This window comes from Lissotriton helveticus, chromosome 5_1 (genome assembly GCF_964261635.1).
Source record: "Lissotriton helveticus chromosome 5_1, aLisHel1.1, whole genome shotgun sequence".
NCBI lineage: Eukaryota > Metazoa > Chordata > Amphibia > Caudata > Salamandridae > Lissotriton > Lissotriton helveticus.
The window spans coordinates 14,717,997-14,742,183 of record NC_136065.1 but is presented as its reverse complement, the minus strand read 5'-3'; the positions used below and the strand labels follow the sequence as shown (position 1 = coordinate 14,742,183).

The 24,187-nt window shown below is 48.9% G+C and overlaps 1 protein-coding gene across 1 annotated transcript in view; it reads left to right on the top strand.

Annotated features, from left to right (window-relative positions):
• LOC144752899 (class I histocompatibility antigen, Gogo-OKO alpha chain-like) overlaps window positions 1-24,187 on the top strand; it is a 341,555-nt gene that overhangs the window by 278,154 nt on the left and 39,214 nt on the right. Inside the window, exon 7 of the mRNA XM_078640725.1 lies at window positions 21,896-21,944. Within this exon, the coding sequence (XP_078496851.1) occupies window positions 21,896-21,942 (47 nt within the window). The 3' untranslated portion in view covers window positions 21,943-21,944. The remainder of the gene's footprint in view (window positions 1-21,895; window positions 21,945-24,187) is intronic.

Below are 24,187 nucleotides of genomic sequence, written 5' to 3'. Positions count from 1 at the left end.
AGAGACTGCTAAGCGCTATCACCGCGTGTCGTTAGCACCCTGAACTGCCACTATTTTGTGGCCTGGCCTGTCTGATTGCCCCTCACGCGCTCTCCTGTGTGCCCCTAGAGAAGCGCTGGCCTCAACGGAACTGCGACGCTCTCACAGGCTATATTTCTCCCCAAGTGCTGCCTGCCTCTGAAGCTCTGTGGCGCCCGAGACTGTTGGTGCCCCGTGAAGCGCTGTACCTGCAAGTGCTGCTGTCCCGTGAGGTGCTGGTCAGGTGGTTCGCCGCTGCGGCCTGGGAGTCCTCGGGGCTCCACTGTCAACTTTGCCCCCGCGGCGGCACCCGGTGTCAGGAGAGGGCCGCCGAAATTCCTTTCAGGCCGCGCTAGGCCCGACAAGGCCTGAAGCATTCCCCCGCGGTCTCGTGACGGGGGACGCGGCGCTCCTGGCCACGCCCCCATCCGGCACCGCACAGCGATTGGCTGACGCTGCCGCGCCTGCCCTCTTCGCCTGCTGATTGGTTCCCGGGCCGCCCACGTCATCGCGAGCTCGGGAACAGGACATCCTCTCACTCGAGGGAGGCCCGAGAAGAGTGCCAGAGCAGCGCGGGTCTCCCCTGTCCTACCCATCACCCCCCAAGGCTTGCAAGTCACCGGAGGGCTCTCTGGGAAGAGCGAGAGCCCTCCCCCATCCAGGAGACCGCCGTAAGGGGCCGAGGAGGCCCGAAGACCAAGATAACCCCCGAGGAGGTGGATGAAAGGCCGGAGAAGGCCAGCGTTCGCCCCTCCCCTGGGGCAGACTGTTGTGTGGGCCCCGTTGGCCCCAATTGACACTTTGGCCCCTAGAACTGGGCTAGAGCCCCACCGACACCCTTGGGGGCATCAATTCAGAACCGGTAACCCCTGGTTGGGGAAATTAGTTGTTACAATCGACTGCTAGGTCCTGTTCCATGAAAAGATTATTCTGGCCTGATTCTTATGACCTGTTTACTCCTGAATGGTTTAATGTTGCCTTACCGAAGGAGCTGATTATTTCTGGCCTGATGAAATGTTTATTTCTGAATAGGGAACTGTTTATTTTTGCCTGCCGAAATGCTCATCTTTACCTGATACATTGGTTAGTATTGCCTACTGAACTGTGGCCCCATTTTTCATGAAATATTCTTGCCTAATGAAAGTATTCATTTTACCTGATAAAATGTTGATGCATATCTAACGAAAGGTGAACTTAATGCCTACAGTTATAGAGTGGAGCGCTCATTGCTTTGATGAAATGGTTATTGCAACATGCTATGTTATTTATTGAATTGCTACCTTTGCGCCCTCTGATGAAATGATCTAATGAGATATTGCTACTGTAATTGTTGAACATCCTGAACCTTAATCTATATAAAAGTATTTGATTTTTACGCAAACCCACTGGTGTGGTCTCTGTCATTGTGTGCGCTCCCCGTCTCAGTGGATGTGTGTGCTGTGTGGTCACTTAACACCTGAGCTTTCGGGTGCCTACCTACTCGTGCCAGGCTACCCCCGGGGAACTGGAGACCCCAGTTCCTACTTTGGTGGCGAGCCGTGGGATCAGGGCCTGTGACTATACAGCACCCTCCAGTGAGACAGAGTGCGCCGCAATTGGTCTAGACACCTATTGTGCTTGCAAGGTTACTCAATTGACCCCCCACTGTCTAACCTGAGTGTTTAGAGTCCTGTTTTGACCCAATCCTGTTACCTACGTCCTAGTATCTTTCCCTTGATTTATCTGAGTCCCCAGCTGGCAAAATGGAGTTCCAGCTAGCCGACCTGGAAGAGTACACAGTGGTGCAGCTTAGGGAATTTTGTCAGGGGATGGGGGTGCCAGTAGGGCGGAGAGCCGCAAAGGAGGAGCTCCGTACCGCGTTGAGGGCATGGGTAAGGGCCCACCCAGAGGGGAGAGGGGATGGGGAACAGGAGAGGCAGGTCACACAAGAGGAGGCAGGTGCTCCAGGAGAACTAGACCTACTCAACATTGATGTGTCTAAAAATGTGTTGCCAGGACGATGTCCCAGGGCAAGTAGTAGTGGGTCTAGAAAGAGTACGTCATCGCAGGAATATGAGGACAGGAATGAGGAGAGGCAATTGAAGTGGGAGCTTGCCAAGCTAGAGCACGAGAGGGAGAGAGAAAGGGAAGATAAAAAGCTCGCAATGGAAGAAAAGAGATTAGCAATGGAGGAGAGGAAGTTGGCGCACGAGCTTCAGCTTAAGGAGTTGGAGCTGCGAGCTTTGCAATTAAGTGCGCCAGGAAGTCATAATGGTGGCAGCGTACCAGGGGCTCAACACGAGCCTAGGTTTTGGTTACCCAAAGAGGTGATATCAAGTTACACTCAGGGGGATGACATCGCCAGGTGGTTGGAGGCATATGAGGTGGCCTTGACAGCCCATGGGGTGCCTGAGAGCCACTGGGGAGGTGGCTTGTATCGAAACATAACTCCCAATATCCGGGACACCCTCCTGTACCTTGATAAGGTGGACCAGTTCAGGTATTCCCCCATGAAGGAGGCACTGCTTAAAAAGTTTGGCCTCAACCCTGAAAGGTATCGCCAGAAGTTCTGTGGCAGCCATAAGCTGTCAACACAGAATTGGGTAGACTTTTTTGATTATGCCCGTAAGGCTCTGGATGGTTGGGTGCGTGGCAGCGAGGTGCATGATTATGAGGGCCTGTACAATCTTTTTTAGAGAGAGCACCTCTTGGTTAAATGTTTTCCGGAGCTGCGCCAACATCTGGTGGACCGCAAGCTGACTGATCCCCGTGAGCTTGCCGAGGAGGCGGATACTTGGGTTAGCACCCGGATGTCTCACAAGGGCCCCGGGGGAGATGGCCCGAAAGGCGGACAGGGTTTCCCCCAGAAGAAAGAGGGGGGAGATAAAAAGAAGGAGTTCTCACGAGGCCCACAAAACATACAGTTTGGGAGAGGAATAGGTACCCCACCTCAGTCCAGTTCCCCAAAGCCCACCTACCCTGATAAGAGTCAGCAGCCAAACGTTGTCCGGTGCTACGAATGCGGGGAGGTTGGACACTACAAGGGAGATGTCCAGTGTCGCAAACTATCCTCAGTCCCCACAGGAAGCAAGAGTCCCGGGGTGGCTAGTGTAGCGCTTGGGATGGAGCTGCCCCTAGATATGGAAGGGGAGTGGACAGGCCTGACCCTGGTTTCACTCTGGCATAGAGAGATGGTCCCAGTGACGCCCTTACCATAGAACCCTGCTAAGTACCAGTAGAGGGTGAAGGTTAACGGGGAGGAGGTGGAGGCTCTGAGGGACACAGGTGCCAGCATGACCACCGTAGTGAGGCAGCTGGTGTCCCCTGAGCAAGTAGAACCTGATGTGTTCCATCCGGCCGTGTTGGCTGATGGCAGTCTGAGCTACTATCCCGTGGCTCAGGTTCCCTTTGAGTGGGGAGGAGTTAAAGGCCCGTTGAGAGTTGCGATAAGCCCTGCCTTGCCTGTGGACTGTCTGCTAGGAAACGACCTGGAACATACCGCCTGGAAGAAAGTGGAGTTTAAGGCTCACACTGAGATGCTGGGGTTACCAGGGTGGACTTGCGTGGTCACGCGGTCCATGGCTGCCCGGCAAGGAACTCAACCCGGGTTGGAGCCTGAAACTACGGCCCAACCCAATGCCGGTCCAGAGGAGAATGGAGTGGAGGAAACACCCCGTGTGACGGATGGGGAGCCCACGGAGGTACGCCCGGAGTCCGTGGAGGTGGATGTTGTTCCCGTGGGGGACTTGCCGACCCTTGCCGAGTGGCATGTGGAAGGAGGGCCTACCCGGGAGGAATTCTGTCGGGCGCAGAAAGAGTGCCCCACGCTTGAAGGCATGCGACCAATCAGGAGACCGGCAGTTATCACGTGTACTGGGAGGATGTCCTCCTCTACAGTGAGCCTAAGGTTCCGGTGCATGGATCTTCGAGGGCCTTAGTGGTCCCCCAATGCTACTGGGCCTTCCTATTGGAATTGGCGCATGAAATACCTTTGTCTGGACACCTGGGCCAGGACAAGTCCTTTGCGCGGCTAGTCCCACATTTTTATTGGCCCAGATGAGAGTTGCCTCTGACACCTACTGCAAGACCTGGAAGACTTGCCAGGCAAGTGGCAAGACTGGGACTAAGGTGAAGGTCCCTTTGGAACCGCTCTCGGTTGTCGGGACCCCTTTTGAGCGGGTCGGAATTGACATTGTTGGGCCGTTGGACCCTCCGACCTCTGCGGGACACCGGTTCATTCTGGTATTAGTGGACCATGCCACTCGGTACCCGGAGGCTATCCCTCTGAGGACCATCACTGCACCTGTGGTGGCGCGGGCCCTGATGGGGATTTTTACCCGAGTGGGATTCCCCAAGGTTGTGGTGTCAGATAGGGGATGAACTTCATGTCAGCCTACATGCAGGCCATGTGGAAGGAGTGCGGAGTGACCTATCGGTTCTCCACTCCTTACCACACCCAGACTAACGGGCTCGTAGAGCACTTCAATAAGACCCTGAAGGGGATGATCCGGAGCCTGCCAGAGGACTTGAGGCGGAAGTGGGATGTCCTCCTCCCTTGCCTGCTGTTTTCATACCGCGAGGTACAGCAGAAGGGAGTCGGGTTCAGCCCCTTTGAGCTGCTCTATGGCCACCCCGTTAGGGGGCCCCTCAGCTTTGTCAAGTAGGGGTGGGAGAAAACTTCGAAGAAGCTTCCCCGTGATGTTGTCTGCTACATGGTGGCATTCCGCAGCCAGATGGCCAAGCTGTGGAAGGAAGCCTCAGACAATCTGGAGGCTAGCCAAGCCGTCATGAAGAAGTGGTATGACCGCAACGCTCGGACGGTTGAGTTAGACGCTGGACAGAAAGTGTGGGTCATGGAGCCTGGGGAGCTTAGTGCCCTCCAGGATAGGTGGACTGGTCCGTACGAAATTGTGGAGCGTCGAGGCCAGACCACCTACATTGTGGATTTGAAGACCCCCCGACAGCCCCATCGGGTGCTCCACGTCAACCGCCTGAAGCCACACCATGAACAATCTGAGATTGCTCTCCTCATGGTGACGGATGAGAGCAAGGAGGAGGAGAGTGAGCCTCTTCCTGACCTTCTGGCGGCCCAGGAGAAGGATGGATCGGTAGAGGGAGTGGTCCTCTCCCGATCCTTGACCCCAGAGCAACAGAGGGATTGCCACCAGGTGTTGGAGCAGTACGTCTCGTTGTTCTCCCTCAACCCTGGAATTACACATCTGTGTACCCATGATGTGGACACAGGGGACAGTCCGCCTGTAAAAACCAAGTCTTACCGGCTGTCCGATAAAGTGAAGAACAGCATCCAGGGTGAGGTGGCCAAAATGCTGGAGCTGGGGGTGATCGAGCCTTCCAGCAGCCCTTGGGCTAGTCCGGTCGTGTTGGTGCCGAAAGCGGCACCACCGGGCACCACACCAGAACTTCGGTTCTGTGTGGACTATCGGGGATTGAACTCTGTCACCAAGACAGAGGCTCACCCAATCCCACGTGCAGATGAGCTGATCGACCGGCTGGGAGCAGCCCGGTACCTCAGCACCATCGACTTGACATCAGGGTACTGGCAGATTGCCATGGTCGATGGAGCGAAGGAGAAGACAGCAATCTCCACCCCCGAGGGCCACTTTCAATTCAGAGTGATGCCCTTCGAGCTCAAGAATGCTCCGGCCACTTTCCAGCGGTTGGTGAACCAGGTGCTGTCTGGCCTGGAGTCCTTCTCAGCGGCGTACTTGGACGACATAGCTGTCTTCAGTAGCACCTGGGAGGACCATCTGCAGCATCTCCAGGAGGTGCTGCAGGTTCTGCAATGTGCTGGCCTCACCATCAAGGCTAGCAAGTGCCAGATTGGACAGGCATCTGTCGTTTACCTGGGACATCTAGTGGGCGGGGGTAAGGTGCAACCCCTCCAGGCCAAAATTGAGACCATCATGGCCTGGGAGCCCCCCAAAACCCAAACTGAGGTCCGAGCTTTCCTCGGCCTCACTGGATACTACCGTAGGTTTGTCAAGGGATATGGTACCATCGTAGCCCCCGTGACGGAATTGACGTCCAAGAAGCAGCCACGCAAGGTGATCTGGACGGCTGCTTGCCAAGAGGCATTCGAAACACTGAAGCACGCGATGTGCACCGCCCCGGTGCTTGCCACTCCTGACTTCAAGAACGAATTCATCGTGTAGACGGACGACTCTGAGCACGGCATAGGCGCTGTGCTTTCACAACTCAATAACGATGGCCAAGACCAACCTGTGGCCTTTATCTCCAGAAGACTCCTCCCTCTGGAACAGCGATGGAGTACCATCGAGCGAGAAGCCTTCGCTGTGGTCTGGGCCTTGAAGAAGTTGAGGCCATCCCTTTTTGGCTCTCACTTCCTGATTCAAACCGGCCACTGACCCCTTCGCTGGCTCATGCAGATGAGAGGCGAAAATCCAAAGTTGCTAAGGTGGTCCATTTCCCTACAGGGGATGGACTTCAGGATGGAACATCGGCCCGGAGTTGACCACGCCAATGCTGACGGTCTCTCCCGGTTTTTCCGCCTTAATGACGAGAACTCCCTAGACGTTGGGTAGCTCTCCCCACTTTTGGCTGGTGGGGACGCATGTTAGCACTGTCAGCCCTAGGGTGGTCTTTCCCTATTTTTTTCGCCCTTGCCTCATTTTTCCCACCTTCTTTTTTGTTGGCCTTAGGTCTCCGAGCACCTTTTCATTGCTAATCAATGCTAAGGTGCAGGTGCTCTCTACTTCAAACATGGCTGCCACAGGCCCCTGCTACTGGGGAGTGGCCTTTCTAGTAGCACCCTAGTTGCCAGGAGCTGGTTGGAACCCCTAAACATCGTTGCAATACCAGCCTGCCTTGCCTGCCCATAGTTAGGTGGGAAAGCTCCTGGAACCTTCCAGAATAGGGGCGGAGTCTGTTTTTGCCACCTCAGAGAGTGGTCACCTGACCTGGGTATGTATAAGGAAAGGAGGGAAAGTTTTTAGTCAGTTGGGGCTTCACTGACCTGGGGGACCCTACGCAGGAGACTTAGGCGGTAAGGCCTAGTCAGAAACCTATACCACTGGGGGTGACAGGGTATAGGCGCTGCCCACCAAGCTGTGTAAGGAACACTGAACTAGCCCACTGATCTGGTCCTGTGGGAGGGGAACCCAGGGACCACCTGCAGTGACCTGCTGAGGAATCCTGTCAGCAGCCTTCAACTCAACCCCCCCTCTTCAAGAAACTGCTCCCACAGAAGGGCGCCAGAAACACCAAGCGCCAAGAAGGAACCTTACTACCCACAGGACTGCTGGAGGATCAACCAGGTATTGGGCCTTGCCACCTCTGCGCTCCGTGCATCAACCTGTGCCCCCAGCGCTAACCTGCCTTTCCTGAACTGCCCCTGTGTTGTCCTACCACTGGTGTAGCCTGTCCTGAGGAAACGGCCCAGGCCGAATAGACTGCTAAGCGCTATCACCGCGCGACGTTAGCACCCTGAACTGCCACTGTCGTGCGGACTGGCCTGTCTGATTGAGCCTCACGCTCTCTCCTGTGTGCCCCTAGAGAAGCTCTGGCCTCACCGGAACTGCGACGCTCTCACAGACTATATTTCGCCCCAAGCGCTGCCTGCCTCTGAAGCGTTGTGGCGCCCGGGACTGTTGGTGCCCCATGAAGCGCTGTACCTGCAAGCGCTGCTGTCCCGTGAGGTGCTGGTCAGGTGGTTCGCCTCTGCGGACTGGGAGTCCTCGGGGATCCCCTGTCAACGCCGCGGCCCAGCGCTCCCTCCTCGGGGCCAGCGCCGTCAACTTTGCCCCCGCGGCAGCCCCCGGTGTCAGGAGAGGGCCGCCGAAATTCCTGTCAGGCCGCGCTAGGCCTGACAAGGCCTGAAGCCTTCCCCCGCAGTCATGTGACGAGGGACGCGGCGCCCCTGGCCACGCCCCCATCCGGCGCCGCGCAGCGTTTGGCTGACGCTGCCGCACCTGCCCTCTTCACCTGCTGATTGGTTCCCGGGCTGCCCACGTCATCGCGAGCCCGGGAACAGGACATCCTCTCACCGGAGGGAGGCCCGAGAAGAACGCCGGAGCTGCGTGGGCCTCCCCTGTCTGACCCATCACCCCCCAAGGCTTGCAAGTCACCGGAGGGCTCTCTGGGAAGAGCAAGAGCCCTCCCCATCCAGGAGACCGCCGCAAAGGGCCGAGGAGGCCCGAAGACCAAGGTAAGACCGGGGAGGTGGGCGGAAGTCCGGAGAAGGCCCGAGTTCGCCCCTCCCCTGGGAGCAGACTGTTGTGGGGGCCCCATTGGCCCCAATTGACCCTTTGGCCCCTAGAACTGGGCTAGAGCCCCACCGACACCCTTGGGGGCATCAATTCAGAACCGGTAACCCCTGGTTGGGGAAATTAGTTGTTACAATCGACTGCTAGGCCCTGTTCCATGACAAGATTATTCTGGCCTGATTCTTATGACCTGTTTACTCCTGAATGGTTTAATGTTGCCTTACCGAAGGAGCTGATTATTTCTGGCCTGATTAAATGTTTATTTCTGAATAGGGTACTGTTTATTTTTGCCTGCCGAAATGCTCATCTTTACCTGATACATTGGTTAGTATTGCCTAATGAACTGTGGCCCCATCTTTCATGAAATATTCTTGCCTAATGAAAGTATTCATTTTACCTGATAAAATGTTGATGCATATCTAACGAAAGGTTAACTTAATGCCTACAGTTATAGAGTGGAGCGCTCATTGCTTTGATCAAATGGTTATTGCGACATGCTATGTTATTTATTGAATTGCTACCTTTGCGCCATCTGATGAAATGACCTAATGAGATATTGCTACTGTGATTGTTGAACATCCTGAACCTTAATCTATATAAAAGCTATATGATTTTTACGCAAACCCACTGGTGTGGTCTCTGTCATTGTGTGCGCTCCCTGTCTCAGTGGATGTGTGTGTTGTGTGGTCACTTAACACCTAGCTACTTTACACGTAAGCCCCTGGTTGCCTACCTGCTCGTGCCAGGCTACCCCCGGGGAACTGGAGACCCCAGTTCCTACATGCACATTCACATCTTCCCTTCAGATTGCAGCAAAGATGCCTACGGCACATTCAAAGAACAGTCCAACTGCTTCACGACCTTGGGTTCACTGTGAATCGCACCATGTCTCATCTCCAACGATGCAATACACAATTGTATCTAGGAGCCATAATAGACACTCAAAAATCTGTAGGCTGTCCCAACCCAGTCAGACTCCCCAACATGCAGACTCTAATCTCTCAGTTTCAGCCTCAACACTCGTTACCAGCTCAAGTGTTCATGCAATTGATAGGAATGCTGGTGTCTTGCATAATAATCGTTCCTTGCGCAAGACTCCAAATGCGTCCCCTCCAGGAATGCCTAGCACGTCAATTAAACCAGGCTCAAGGTCAGTTATCAGATCTAGTGTTGGTAGATGGACGCACTCATGGCTCTCTGCAGTGGTGGAACACAAAAAACCTTACCAAAGGGGCGACCATTCGTCGACCCGGTTCCACAAATAGTACTCACAGCAGACACTTCACTCGCTGGTTTGGGAGCTCACCTGCAAAAACAAACCATTCAGGGCATGTGGACTCCTCAACAAAAGCATCTCCACATAAATCTTCTAGAACTGCTAACAATTTTTCTAGCTTTGAAAGATTTTCAACTTCATCTAGTAGGCAAAGCTGTCCTAATTCGCACAGACAACATGACAGCAATGAACTACATACAAAAACAGGGGGGACACACTCTTCTCAGCTCTCACAGTTATCTCAGAGCATCTGGATATGGGCCATACCTCACAAAATATAACTCCTTGCGGAACACCATCCAGGAGTAAACAACCACATTGCAGATCTTCTTAGTCATCAAGTTCTGCCTCTCCTCCCTTTGACATCGATGAAGCTACTCATTCAGGGGCTGATTATTTCAAGGCTTGATTACTGTAACACTATTTTCCTTGGTGCCCCTGAAGCAACGTTCAGCAAGCTTCAGCGGGTTCAAAACGCTGCAGCTAGGATGCTGACGAATGTGCCAAGGAGGCAGTCAGCTAAACCCACCTTGAAGATACTGCATTGGCTTCCAGTGCGGGAGAGGGTTAAATTTAAAGCTCTCTGCACAGCACATAAAATCCTTCAGGGGAAGGGACCCCCTATCCTAAGGAAGTTAGTGGTGCCCTATAAAGCGAACAGAGCGTTCCGCTCTGACCAGAAACATCTGCTTCAGGTTCCGAGAGTTAAGAAGGCCCGTACTGGTGGTAGAAGATTTTCGGTTCACACAGCCACTCTCTGGAATGCGCTGCCGCTGAGAATGCGCTTAGAGACTTGCACTCTTCGTTTCCGGAAGCTTCTGAAGATACATTTATTTCCTACTTGATGTGACTGATCTGGCTCTGTGGCTTTTTGTTGCTGCCTGGACAAGCGTTGGGATGCCCGAGGGTAGCTATGCGCTATATAAAACTCCAAATAAATAAATAAATAAATAAATAAATGGACAACAGATCCACAAATGGGAACTCCACCCTCCAGTTCTCCTCCCGTTCTTTCAAATGTAGGGCTTCCCAGACATAGATCTGTTTGCCACCCACTTAAACGCAAAATGGCCGAACTTCGCATCCAGGTATCCACACCCATTGTCCAAAGGCAACGCACTATGGATGAACTGGTCAGGAATATTTGCCTACACTTTTCCGCCTCTCCCACTCGTTCCATTAGTGGTTCGGAAGCTCAAACAGCACTCCCTGACACTAATCCTAGTTGCTCCCACATGGGCCCGTCAGCTCTGGTTCACAGCCCTCTCAGAGTTGTTAGAAGCTCCCCACCAAAAACTCCATCTCACTCCCGATCTCCTCATTCAGAACCATGGAGGGATAAGGCATCCATATCCCAGTAATCTCAACCTTGCAATCTGGCACCTGAAATCTTAGAGTTTGGCTACCTCAATCTTCCTATAAGACAAGAAGTGTCATAGGGTCTGGAATAACAAGAACAAGAACGCCAGATGAGCGCCTACAGAGGACTCCAATACCATGCTGAGTATAAACTATAAAGACAAGGGTCACCCTTAAATTAAACCCAACAAGTGATCATATAAGGATGCCCATCAGTCACCACACGGAACCGCCCTTCATCATTTGGGTTCCTTCTGAGACCACTGATGGTGTTATCTATTGTCTTTCTCATGGAGGGCTAAGATTGTAAAAACCCTCTCATGGTCAGATAGATTAACGTGGTCTTGCTTCTCAACTGAGAGGATGTTAAGGAAGGGGACTGATGTCGTAGTGCAAAAAATAGTGAAAAAGACAAGAGAAAATGTGTGTGAAATAAAATTGGATGAGGGAGTGCTGAACGTGGCTTTATTCTGTTGCTACCTGCTCTACCAATATTAAAAAGTAGACAGGGACAATCCAGTTATTCTTGGATCATTTAGATGTATTGTAGGGTCAACATGTTTCTGCAATTCTTGACACAGATTGTCATTGCTTTCATCAGGACCACTGTAATCTGTTTGCTACTACAAACTGGTGCTCTTAAAGAAAAAAGTGCTCAAAAATATAAATAAATTTCAAACCCGATACTTAGATCACCTGTATCCACTAGATGTCTGTACCGGTAGTTTCACCTTTCCAAGTTGGAGATTGCTAGGAATAGTGAAAACATGGGGATATTAAACTGAAGTCTTGTTAGAAAAAACACTGCATTCTTGTACTTGTATAAACATACTAGGTTTCAACTATATAATCCTAGTAGAAAATGACATGTGTTCAAGCACAATCATAAAGACATCTTTTATAGTGCTTAAATCTCAACATTGGATTGAATTGTCAAAATAACCAAAGGAGATGAACATCTTACCCCACTTGGAAGATGTATGGACCTCACCCCACCTGGCCACGGCTCAGGGTAAAGGGGAAGCACCGCTCTGTAAAAGGGGCAAAGAACAGCAAAGCTGAAAATGCCACTTGTATCTCGTGTTGTCAGACAGTCACATATGAGCGCCAGGATGCGCCATCTAATGTTCCACTCAAACGGTGTAGCTAGCTTTACTTAAATCCAACTGTGATGTTGAAGTTGGTCACCACCAATTAACTCTCTCTCTCTAGGCACTGCATATTAATAAATTGCGCCCCAACATTGTGTAAATCTGGAGACTTAATGAAAGAGCAAAAAAGTCACTATACGCCACACTCCCTGTGTACGTTGTAATACGGGAACCGATTTTGCACAAGCCTTTAAAAGCACCGATTCCTACAAGTGCGTTTCTCAACTAATAAAAGTGAACGTGAGCACACGATCTCAAAACGCTAATCTTTCAAGGAGGAGCGCCCTACCTCTCCGTCGGTACTTTGTATCGGCATCTGGGCCGATCGGGGAGGTGAGGGAGTCCACCTAAGCCGCTGTATATGACGCGGAGCGTCATTGGTCAGATGTTGGTCACGTGGGTTAATGCGTTAAGCTCCATTGGCTGGATGTGCAGCCAATAGACGCAAAGGATTCACGTTGTCCGAAATGTAAACATACCGGAATATTTGTTGTATGTTTATTCACACCAGCATCTAAGCAATTTGGCATAGCGCACATGAATTATTTAGTATATATAGGCACATCGCTTGATGTTATATGTCGTGCCACACTTATTATGAACACTAAGGAGGGCGAGTGGTCAGATGTTGGTCACGTGGGTTAATACGTGCAGCCAATAGATGCAAAGGACTCACGTTGTCTGAAATGTAAACATATCGGAATATTTGTTGTATGTTTATTCGAGACACAAGATTATTTATTACACAAGAGCACCATTAGGTGCAAGAGGCAAGCCACCAAACTAACGAATCACTTCCTGGAGGCAGGCCATCCATCTACTGCATTCCAGTGGACAGTGATCGAACAACCCAACATTCCGGCACATATCACTAACATAGGCAGATTCCTCTTGTTAAAAGAACAAAAGTGGGTGTTCAAATTGGGCACCAATCGGGTTGGGCTTAATGATGACATACCATGGGGCAGCCTATGACTTCCATCATGCTATGTCCCATGCCAGCCATAAGAAATGTTCATATCCTGACTGAGACTGATCATCATTCTGGTCTCATTCTGTATGTATATTCCATACACTGCATACATTATTTTCACTCATGTCATCCATAATTCGAGGCACACGGGTTTGCAACACCATCTTCGATTTACAGTGTGCAGTACTCAGTTGTCCCCTTAATACCATACAGGGAATTTTCTTACCACCCATTAATTAATTAGCTCTCTCACCCCTGCCTGGTACTTATTTGCCCCCATCACTCGCCCTCCTTAGTGTTCACAATAAGTGTGGCACGACATTTAACATCAAGCGATGCGCCTATATATACTAAATAATTCATGTGCGCTATGCCAAATTGCTTAGATGCTGGTTCGAATAAACATACAACAAATATTCCGATATGTTTACGTTTCGGACAACGTGAGTCCTTTGCATCTATTGGCTGCACGTATTAACCCACGTGACCAACATCTGACCACTCGCCCTCCTTAGTGTTCATAATAAGTGTGGCACGAAATTTAACATCAAGCGATGCGCCTATATATACTAAATAATTCATGTGCGCTATGCCAAATTTCTTAGATGCTGGTGTGAATAAACATACAACAAATATTCCGGTATGTTTACATTTCGGACACCGTGAATCCTTTGCGTCTATTGGCTGCACATCCAGCCAATGGAGCTTAACGCATTAACCCACGTGACCAACATCTGACCAATGACGCTCCGCGTCATATACAGCGGCTTAGGCGGACTCCCTCACCTCCCCCATCGGCCCAGATGCCGATACGAAGTACCGACGGAGAGGTAGGGCGCTCCTCCTTGAAAGATTAGCGTTTTGAGATCGTGGGCTCGCGTTCACTTTTATTAGTTGAGTAACGCACTTGTAGGAATCGGTGCTTTTAAAGGCTTGTGCAAAATCGGTTCCCGTATTACAACATACACAGGGAGTGTGGCGTATAGTGACTTTTTTGCTCTTTCATTAAGTCTCCAGATTTACACAATGTTGGAGCGCAATTTATTAATATGCAGTGCCTAGAGAGAGAGAGTTAATTGGTGGTGACCAACTTCAACATCACAGTTGGATTTAAGTAAAGCTAGCTACACCGTATGAGTGGAACATTAGATGGCGCATCCTGGCGCTTATATGTGACTGTCTGACAACATAAGATATAAGTGGCATTTTCAGCTTTGCTGTTCTTTGCCCCTTTTACAGAGCGGAGCTTCCCCTTTACCCTAAGCTGTGGCCAGGTGGGGTGAGGTCCATACATCTTCCAAGTGGGGTAAGATGTTCATCTCCTTTGGTTATTTTGACAATTCAATCCAATGTTGAGATTTTAGCACTATATAAGATGTCTTTATGATTGTGCTTGAACACATGTCATTTTCTACCAGGATTATATAGTTGAAACCTAGTATGTTTATACAAGTACAAGAATGCGGTGTTTTTTCGAACAAGACTTCAGTTTAATATCCCCATGTTTTCACTATTCCTAGCAATCTCCAACTTGGAAAGGTGAAACTACCGGTACAGACATCTAGTGGATACAGGTGATCTAAGTATCGGGTTTGAAATTTATTTATAATTTTGAGCACTTTTTTCTTTAAGAGCACCAGTTCGTAGTAGCAAACAGATTACAGTGGTCCTGATGAAAGCAATGACAATCTGTGTCAAGAATTGCAGAAACATGTTGACCCTACAATACATCTAGATGATCCAAGATTAACTGGATTGTCCCTGTCTACTTTTTAATATTGGTAGAGTGGGTAGCAACAGAATAAAGCCACGTTCAGCACCCCCTCATCCAATTTTATTTCACACACATTTTCTCTTGTCTTTTTCACTATTTTTTGCACTACGACATCAGTCCCCTTCCTTAACATCCTCTCAGTTGAGAAGCAAGACCACGTTAAACTATCTGACCATGAGAGGGTTTTTACAATCTTAGCCCTCCATGAGAAAGACAATAGATAACACCATCAGTGGTCTCAGAAGGAACCCAAATGATGACGGGCGGTTCCGTGTGGTGACTGATGGGCATCCTTATATGATCACTTGTTGGGTTTAATTTAAGGGTGACCCTTGTCTTTATAGTTTATACTCAGCATGGTATTGGAGTCCTCTGAAGGCGCTCATCTGGCGTTCTTGTTCTTGTTATTCCAGACCCTCTGACACTTCTTGTCTTATAGTATTGTTGGGGCCGTATCAGAGAGTGGTCTTTAAATCCCCTTTGACCCTCCTTAATTGTTTGTTGTTGTTACCTCAATCTTCCCCCAGATTGTATAAATATCATCAAAGAGGCTAGATGCCCTACCACAAAGGCATGCTATGCAGCAAAATGGAAGCAGTTTGCGATTTACTGTAATAAGAAACAAGTCAAGCCGCTCAACGCTTCAATCCAAAACATCATTTGTTATCTATTACAGCTACAGCATTCAAATTTAGCGTACACATCCATACGCTTACATCTTGCTACAATAGCCACATATCTGCAAAACAGACAGCATGTGTCTCTTTTTAAAGTGCCTGCTATTAAGTCTATCATGAAAGGACTCAAAAGTCATGCCTCCCAGACTTCCATCTGCTCTAGTGTGGAATCTCGACATCGTTCTTACAAGACTTATGGGTCCGCCTTTTGAGCCATTGCATATATGTGAACCACAATTTGGCACTTGGTAAGTAGCTTTCCTCATCGCTATCACTTCTGTAAGAAGAGTGGGTGAGCTTCAGGCACTAACAGTAGAAGAACCATTTTTACAAATACATCAAGACAAAGTGCTTCTTAGGACTAACCCCAAATTCCTACCTAAAGTAATTTCTGCCTTTCATATCAATCAATCTGCTGAGTTACCTGTGTTCTTCCCTCAACCAGATTCTGTGGCAGAACGTGCTCTTCACTCCTTACATGTAAAAAGAGCATTACTATATTACATTGAAAGAACAAAATCTTTTAGAAACTAAGCAACTTTGTGTTGCTTTTGCTCCACCACATAAAGGCAATCTAATATCAAAATCAGGTATTGCAAGGTGGATAGTTTGTTGCAGGGATTCTGCTCTTACACAGAACTGTGCAAAGAGACCCAGGACCTCAGTGATTTGTGGTGGACCAAAAAACTCATCTCAGTACCTAAAACCCCTAACCGACTAGCATCAGTGTCTCATTAGCTCTTCATCCTATAGCAAAGGTGCCAATGATTAGACAACCCAGAACATGCGACTTAGGTTACACTCAGGAATGGTGGGAATCAAGAACACTCTTTTGTTTGTTATTCTCATACCAGTCCACAAAGGGAGTAAATAGAGATAATAATAATAATAATAAAACCGATTTATATAGCGCTACTTAGCCCATAGGGCGTCAAGGCGCCTAATCCAAATGGCTATGATGTCCACAGAGCAAGCTTATTGATAGGCCTTGATAAAACACCATGTTTTTAGTGATTTTCTAAAAAGGGACAGTGAAGGTTGCACCTTAATGTCAGTGGGGAGGGCAGTCCACAAATGAGGGGCCACGGTGGCAAAGGCCCTTCCACCCCATCTGACCTTCTTGATGCGCGGGATACACAAAAGGTTCATGTTGGAAGAACGAAGGCTCCTGCTAGGAGTATAGCAGGTTAGCAGGGAGCCTAAGGCATCTGAAGGTCCTGCCAATAGTGCTCCAAAAGTCAGACACAGAATTTTAAACACAATTCTGTGCTGAATCGGGAGCCAATGGAGATTCCTCCTGGGTAAGGTGGCCGAAAAAGAATAGGGGACGTCCAACACAAATCTCGCAGCTGCGTTCTGCACGCTCTGAAGGCGTTGAATAAGGCCCTTATTGATATCGGCATACAAAGCGTTGCAGTAATCTAGTCGAGAGGACACCAACGCGACTACAGTCTGCTTACGTGCCTGAGGGGAGAGATAGTGAACGATTCTCCTAAGAATCCTGATAACTCCCCAGCAGGTAGCCACAGTTCTGTTTACCTGGAGATTCATAGTCAGCGAGGTGTCAAAAATAACACCAAGATTCCTGGCAGAGTGCGATGGAATAGGACAGGCTCCCAACGAAGGAGGCCACCACTCACTGGACCAGACATCCTGGTCCTTACCAAAGATCAGCACCTCAGTTTTATCGCCATTCAGCTTCTGGGAATTTTGAATCCTCCATTCGGAGACTGCTTGCATGCAGTTCCTGAAGCTGAACGCAGCGGTGCTGACCGAATGGGCCAGGGACACCATGATCTGTGTATCATCTGCGTATGATACCACCTCCATCCCCTGCGATTTCACTAACCTAGCAAGTGGGGCCACATAGATGTTAAACAGGGTCGGACTTAACGCCGACCCTTGCGGAACCCCACATTGCAACGGTTTGGCAGGGGAGAGGAACTCTCCAAGCTTGACCCTCTGCTCCCTAAGTTCTAAAAAGGAGGACAGCAGACTGAGTGCTGGGCCCTGTAACCCTATCTCCCTCAGACGAGCTGTTAAAGTCGAGGGAGACAGGGTATCAAAGGCTGCCGTCAGGTCTAAGAGAACTAGCAGGGGGGACTGTCCTTGGTCAACCTTAGTGCGGATATTATTCATCACCATAGTAAGTGCTGATTCCGTACTATGTGATTTCCTGAACCCATGCTGGGACTGGTCCAGGTAACCAGAGGAGTCAAGGAAAGCGGTGAGATGTGAATTAAGGTGAGATTCCAGCATCTTGGCAGGGGCAGGGAGCAGGGAAATGGGTCTAAAGTTTTTGAGATTTTCTGGGTCCAAGGTGGGCTTTTTAAGAAGGGGCTTAACTATCGCCTTTTTCCAAGGTGCCGGAAAGATACCCTAGAGGATAGCGCCATTCATCACCTCCAATAATGGTGGTAATAAGGTATCCCTACATCCTTCAGGACTTTTAAAGGACAGGGGTCCAGCGGGGAGCCTGATTTAGTTTTATTCAACAGGGAGTCGAGATCTTCAATGGTGAGGGGGGGAAAGACCATAAGGGTCTTAGTCAGATCTCTAGACCAGGTCTCCAAACTATCTTGGGTTGGACAGGGGATGACTTTGAGAGTCTTTCTTTGTGCTTCTAGCGTAAGATAAATATCCACAATTTTAGAGTGGAAAATCCTGTCACAGAGCTCTTGCGAGCCTATGACCGGGTCCGGTTCTTGTAGGGAGCACAAAGAATCGACAATCTTAAAAAGCTCCCTGGATGAGGTAAGGGACACCGTGCGTTTGGAAAAGAATTCCTGTTTTTCCTTGATGATCCTGGACTTATACTCTCCCAACAACCGTTTGTGACAGTCTCTTTCGGTTGGTTCCCAGGATTTCCGCCATTTCCTCTCCTGCCTCCTACACTTCTGCCTCAGGAGTCTCAAAGACTCTGTGAACCAGGGAGCTGAGGGTTTAGCCCTTGCTGAGTAGCAAAGCAAAGCCGGGGCTAGCACATCAACTGCTCTAGCGATGGAATTATCGAGCTCCTGTGCAGCAGCACCAGCATCCATAGTCGCTACAAGGGCCACGGATCCTATTAAAGGGGCAAGGGCCTCGTTAGTAATATTCCTAAGGCATCTCTTGGGGATTCTATTGGCAGGAATCTGGGAGGTCAGGGGACCTGGAGAAGAAATCAGCTCTAAGGGCACGGCCAAATTGTCTGACCAGACCAATGGAACGGGGGGGCCCGAGGAAAGCCTAGGGTTGTTGGAAAACACCCCGTCCAGGATATGCCCTGCCAAATTGGTTGGTCTGTTCACCAGCTGCAAAAGACCACACGCGATAAGAGGATCCGTCAAGGAGAGAGTGTCTTTCGAACTCATGTCGTCTAGATGAAAATGTAGATCCCCTAGAATAGTAAAATGAGGTTTACCAAAGTAAGGTTCAAGAATTCTAAACAGATCATGACTGAAATTGGATCTGGGACCAGGGGGTCTATAGATAAGAAGACCCGTGAAGGATACCGAAGGAGAGGAGGAAATACAAAAGTGCATAGCCTGGAAAGAGTCAGAGAGCTCAGAGAGGACTTTAATGCGACAGACAAGAGAGGTTTTATAAAGAATCGCCAGTCCTCCCCCCCCCGACGTTTTACTCTATCAGATCTATGTAGCGCGTAGCCTTCCGGGATTGCATTCAAAAGATCCGGACCCGATGAATCCGTGGCCCAAGTTTCCGTTACGAAAACCCAAGATGGATTCCTGGCCGAGACAAAGTCATGGAATGCGATGTTGTTTTTAATGAGCGATCGGGCATTAATTAAAAACCATTTTCCAAATGAGGGGGGACCCTATCGATGGGAGGAGCTTGTATACTACCAGTAGCCAAAACAGGGAGGGGGTCACCATAACAAATACAGCAGATGGAAGTGTTTAACAGGATCTCAGGAGTAGATTTATGATGACATGGTAAGAGGGAAGGTTCAAGGCAATAAGGTCTGCAAAGGAATAAAGGCGAGATACCTGACCATCTATCGAAGAGACATCATCCTCCCAATATGGACCGTCCTGCAGCGCATCCTCTGCGTGGACGGGCGCAGACGGTCAGAAATCCGGCGATCCCGCTGCGCGATTCTGCTGCGCTTCAAAGTGACCTGCTTAAGTAGACGACTAGCATCGCCTAGCGTCCTTGTGACGACTAGACTGTCGCAGCGCCTAAAGGCGCTGCCGGGCGTACCTCTACCCCCCCAATATGGCCGCTAAAATGCTACTGTACCGGGGGTACCGGGAAAGGGACCCGCCAAACAGCGGTGCTAGATCCGATTAATCTGCGGGTGAGTGGGCAGTGAAGATAAAAGGGGGAAAAGGCAAACAATAAAAACAAAGATAGCAAAACTGGGAGTTTTTTTAAAAAGCCTAAAATAAGGCAAGCAATGCGAGAATCACCAACGCAGCGCGTACAAAGCACTCTGCATAAGCAAACAGGGCTTCTCCCTGGGTTTTCCGTGCTTAAGTAGACGACTAGCGTCTCCTAGCGTCCTTGTGACGACTAGACCGTCGCAGCGTCTAAAGGCGCTGCCGGGCGTACCTCTACCCCCCCAATATGGCTGCTAAAATGCTACTGTACCGGGGGTACCGGGAAAGGGACCCACCAAACAGCGGTGCTAGATCCGAATAATCTGCGGGTGAGTGGGCAGTGAAGATAAAAGGGGGAAAAGGCAAAAAATAAAAACAAAGATAGGAAAAATGGGAGTTTTTTTAAAAAGTCTAAAATAAGGCAAGCAATGCGAGAATCACCAGCCCAGCGCGTACAAAGCACTCTGCATAAGCAAACAGCAAAGAGACACAGAAAAGTTTAAAATGTGTATTTTAACGACGTGATCTAAGATGCAGTATTTTTGCTAACATAAGCAGGCATATGATTAATAATAATACGATCAGAATTGTTACAATTCCATAAAACACAAAGGGAGAAATCATACTATAATGATAGTGGAAACAGGTCCTATAGTGCCTTATGTACCACCCTCCCTAGCTAGGAACTATGTGTTATATAATAATAGAAAGTCTCTTAGGCTTGAATGGGGAACCCTATGCCTCCAAGATCAGTACAGATGAATCACATCAGGATCTGCAAAAGTTCTCTCTCTCTTGAAAAGGATTTTCTCCAACTGCTTAAAATCATGCATGCAGTGCAATATTAAAGGCACCAGAATTTCAGTTAGCTGCAGCTGCGTGCATGTTGTGTCAATGCGTGGGCCGATCAGCCCAAATAATGGCTAACATTGTTATAACCTTGGAGGCTTCAGCACTCACTGTGCAGATTAAGATCGCAATGAAAGTCTAGAAATGTTGAAAACAAGCTATTCTCATGTGAAGAAATTCACGCAGCCTAACTTACAACAACAGTTATATGCAGTGTTGGGTGCAAAAGCCTACAAAACATAGCAATGTGCTTCACTACAAGTTAAGGGCATTCAAATATGCTATGTAAAAGCAAAATAAACATTGACAGTTCCCCCTAGAGCACATTCTACACGCAAAACTAGGGGCTTCTATGGCATTCTTAGGAAATATACCCATAGATGACATATGTAAAGCTGCAACATGGTCTACACCTCACACATTCACAAAACACTATTGTGTAGATGTGTTAGCAAGACAACAAGCTAGAGTGGGGCAGGCAGTTTTACACACACTATTTCAAACCACTGCAACGGATACAAGTTAGCCACCTCTTTCAAAGATACCTGCTATATAGTCTATGCATAGCATATTATCTACAGCTCATATGCCTAGAACGGAAAATGCTACTTACCCCGTAAGCTACTGTTCTTGCCATATAAAGCTGTAGAGCCATATGGTCCCACCCGCTTCCCCAGGCACCTATACCTGTTACAGTAACATCTTACTTAGATACATGCATTCATGGACATCTCTTTTTACTACACTTACTAACTCCATTATCACCCTCTGCGGGAGAACAATCTAACAATGGAGTCGATGCCCATGTGTACAATCACCGAAAGGAGGAGTCACCTACCTCGTTACTGGAAAGACTCATTCAGAGAAAAACAAAGTGAAAACATCCGGACGCAACACTAGATGGGGATCTATGAACATCATATGACTCTACATGTTGATATGCCTAGAACAGATGCATGCTGGGTAAGTAGCATTTTCCTTTATTTTCAGCAGGAAATGCCTACACTCAAGTGAATACAAGTTTGTGCCTCTGACTTGTCTATGGTGAGTTTCAAAAGTGATCTGAGAGCAGTGAGACAATATGAAAATACTCTTACTAAATCCTTCAATGACTGTATCGCACCCTCATGTCTGACTTTTCTCAGAGAGTGTGCTTAAATGGGCGCTTCTTGGTACTGCTTAATCTACTGCCATGTTTTATATTATTATTAAAGAAACAGGAACATCTGGATGACAGCAGCAGCCTCACTTGATGTATTTTGTTCTTTTCTTAGGAGATCCAGCTCCGACAGCTTCGTCGTCCAGCCAGGGCTCTGTCTGAAGGTGAGCACTAGGGTTTGACTTCTTTGAAAATAATTGTATTTATTTATTTTTATTTATTTAGATTGATGTATAAAGCGTGAACATGACCCAGGGGTATCAGAGCGCTGCAAATATGGTTGAATGAAACAAGATGAAAGGTATAGACACAGATACCTCAAGAGTAAAGAGCTGCATTTGGCTGTCGCAACAAATATCACAACCATACAATTGTCAGTCCATTAATATTTCATTAGTCTTCGTTGTTCTAGTGACTTCGCAGTGGGTATTTGCTGCTGCTCTGAAACCGTTCAGAACCACTTACCCAGTGGATCAGAGTGATCGAGGGTTCTCCTGTAAATGTCGCACCTCTGACCAATCTAGAAGTTGCTGGCATTGAGACTTCCCATGTGTCATGTCTCTCAAAGTCTACACCAGGAATCTATTCATTAGGATCTTTCTTACCTCTTTTTTGAAGAAATTGGTCAATGGATTTGAGCGTACCTAGGGTGGTAAGGCATTCCAGATCCTTGGCGCTGCTCCGGAGAAGGATTCTGTGTAAGTTTTTTGTTTTCGGAATCTAAGAGGTTCCAGCCTGAGAGAGTTAGCGCTTCTTAGGTAGCGGATGCAACCTTCTTGTTTCCATGGTGACCCCATGAATGAAAGACCGCTGTGATGAAACAGCAGGAGGTGGTGAGAAGCCCAGTCTCTCATTTTATCCTCACAAGTTATCATTCATGCTCTGCTGAAAACAAGAGCTGCATCCCAATCAGAGAAAATGTGCTCAGCATTGTCAGTGCCAAGATCCCTGATCATTTTCAATTTATCTGCATTACTTTGTAAACATAAAGGGGCCGATTCCGATCCTGGAAAAATGCTGTACAAATCGTGGTATGGAGCGTTTTCCCCATACAACTCGTACTTGTAAGGAGGCCTCTACAACCTAGGAAGTACGATCCGTACAAATAGACACACTCCATACAAAAGGTAAAAAAGACCATACAACTCGTATATACAAGCAATTCCGATTCGGATTGCTCTGTACACAACGGTCCCATGTATTCCCGGCAGCAGTTTACAACCCGGCAAGTACGATTCGTACAAAAGGCACTCCATACAGCTCTTTTTTTACAAGAGCCAAAAAGTGCCGGAAAAACCTTGTACGCCCCGAAAACAGTACGAGACAGACCCCCTCATGTATGTGTCGTACACCCCATGAATACAGGGGTACGGTGCGTATGTACGGTGCGTACGGATGGCACGGAAAGTGGGGTACGGTGCGTACATACGCGATGAAGGGGTACTGGTCGTGTACGCACAGTACAAGCACCGTACCCCAAAATCGCGTATGTACGCACCGTACCCCAAAATCTTGTATGTACGCACCGTACCCCAAAATCGCGTACGTATGCGCTGTACCCCAAAATCGTGTATGTACACACCGTACCCCAAAATCGCGTACGTATGCGCCGTACCCCAAAATCGTGTATGTACACGCCGTACCCCAAAATCGCGTACGTACGCAGTGTACCACAAAATCGCAGACGTACGCACCATACCGTACCCCAAAATCGCGTATGTACGCACCGTACCCCAAAATCACGTACGTACGCAGTGTACCCCAAAATCGCGTACGTACGCACCGTACCGTACCCCAAAATCGCATATGTACACACCGTACCCCAAAATCGCGTACATACGCAGTGTACCCCAAAATCGCGTACGTACGCACCGTACCCCAAAAACGCGATTTTGGGGTACGGTGCGTAAATACACGATTTTGGGGTACGGTGCGTACATACGCGATTTTGGGGTACGGTACGATGCGTACGTACGCAATTTTGGGGTATGCTGCGTACGTACACGATTTTGTGGTACGCTGCGTACATACGCGATTTTGGGGTACGGTGCTTGTACGGTGCGTACACGACCAGTACCCCAAAATCACGTACGTACTTTGCGTACATGCGCGATGTTGGGGTACGCACCATACACACACCTCGCATGTGGGGGGACCCCTGTATGCCTCATACCCCTATACAACCCGTACCACAGTATGAGTCGTACCCCCAGAACGAGTCATACCAGGGTACAAGGCGTATAGGCGTTCGCTTCGTTGCCCGGTACAAGTCATTCCCTGTATACAGGCCATTTTTCATACAAATCGTATGCTGACAACTTGGTACGAATCGTACTTGACGGGTTGGACAGCCTTTTTACAAATTGTATGGTCTTTTTTACAAGTCCGGGTTGTACAGCTTTTCCCG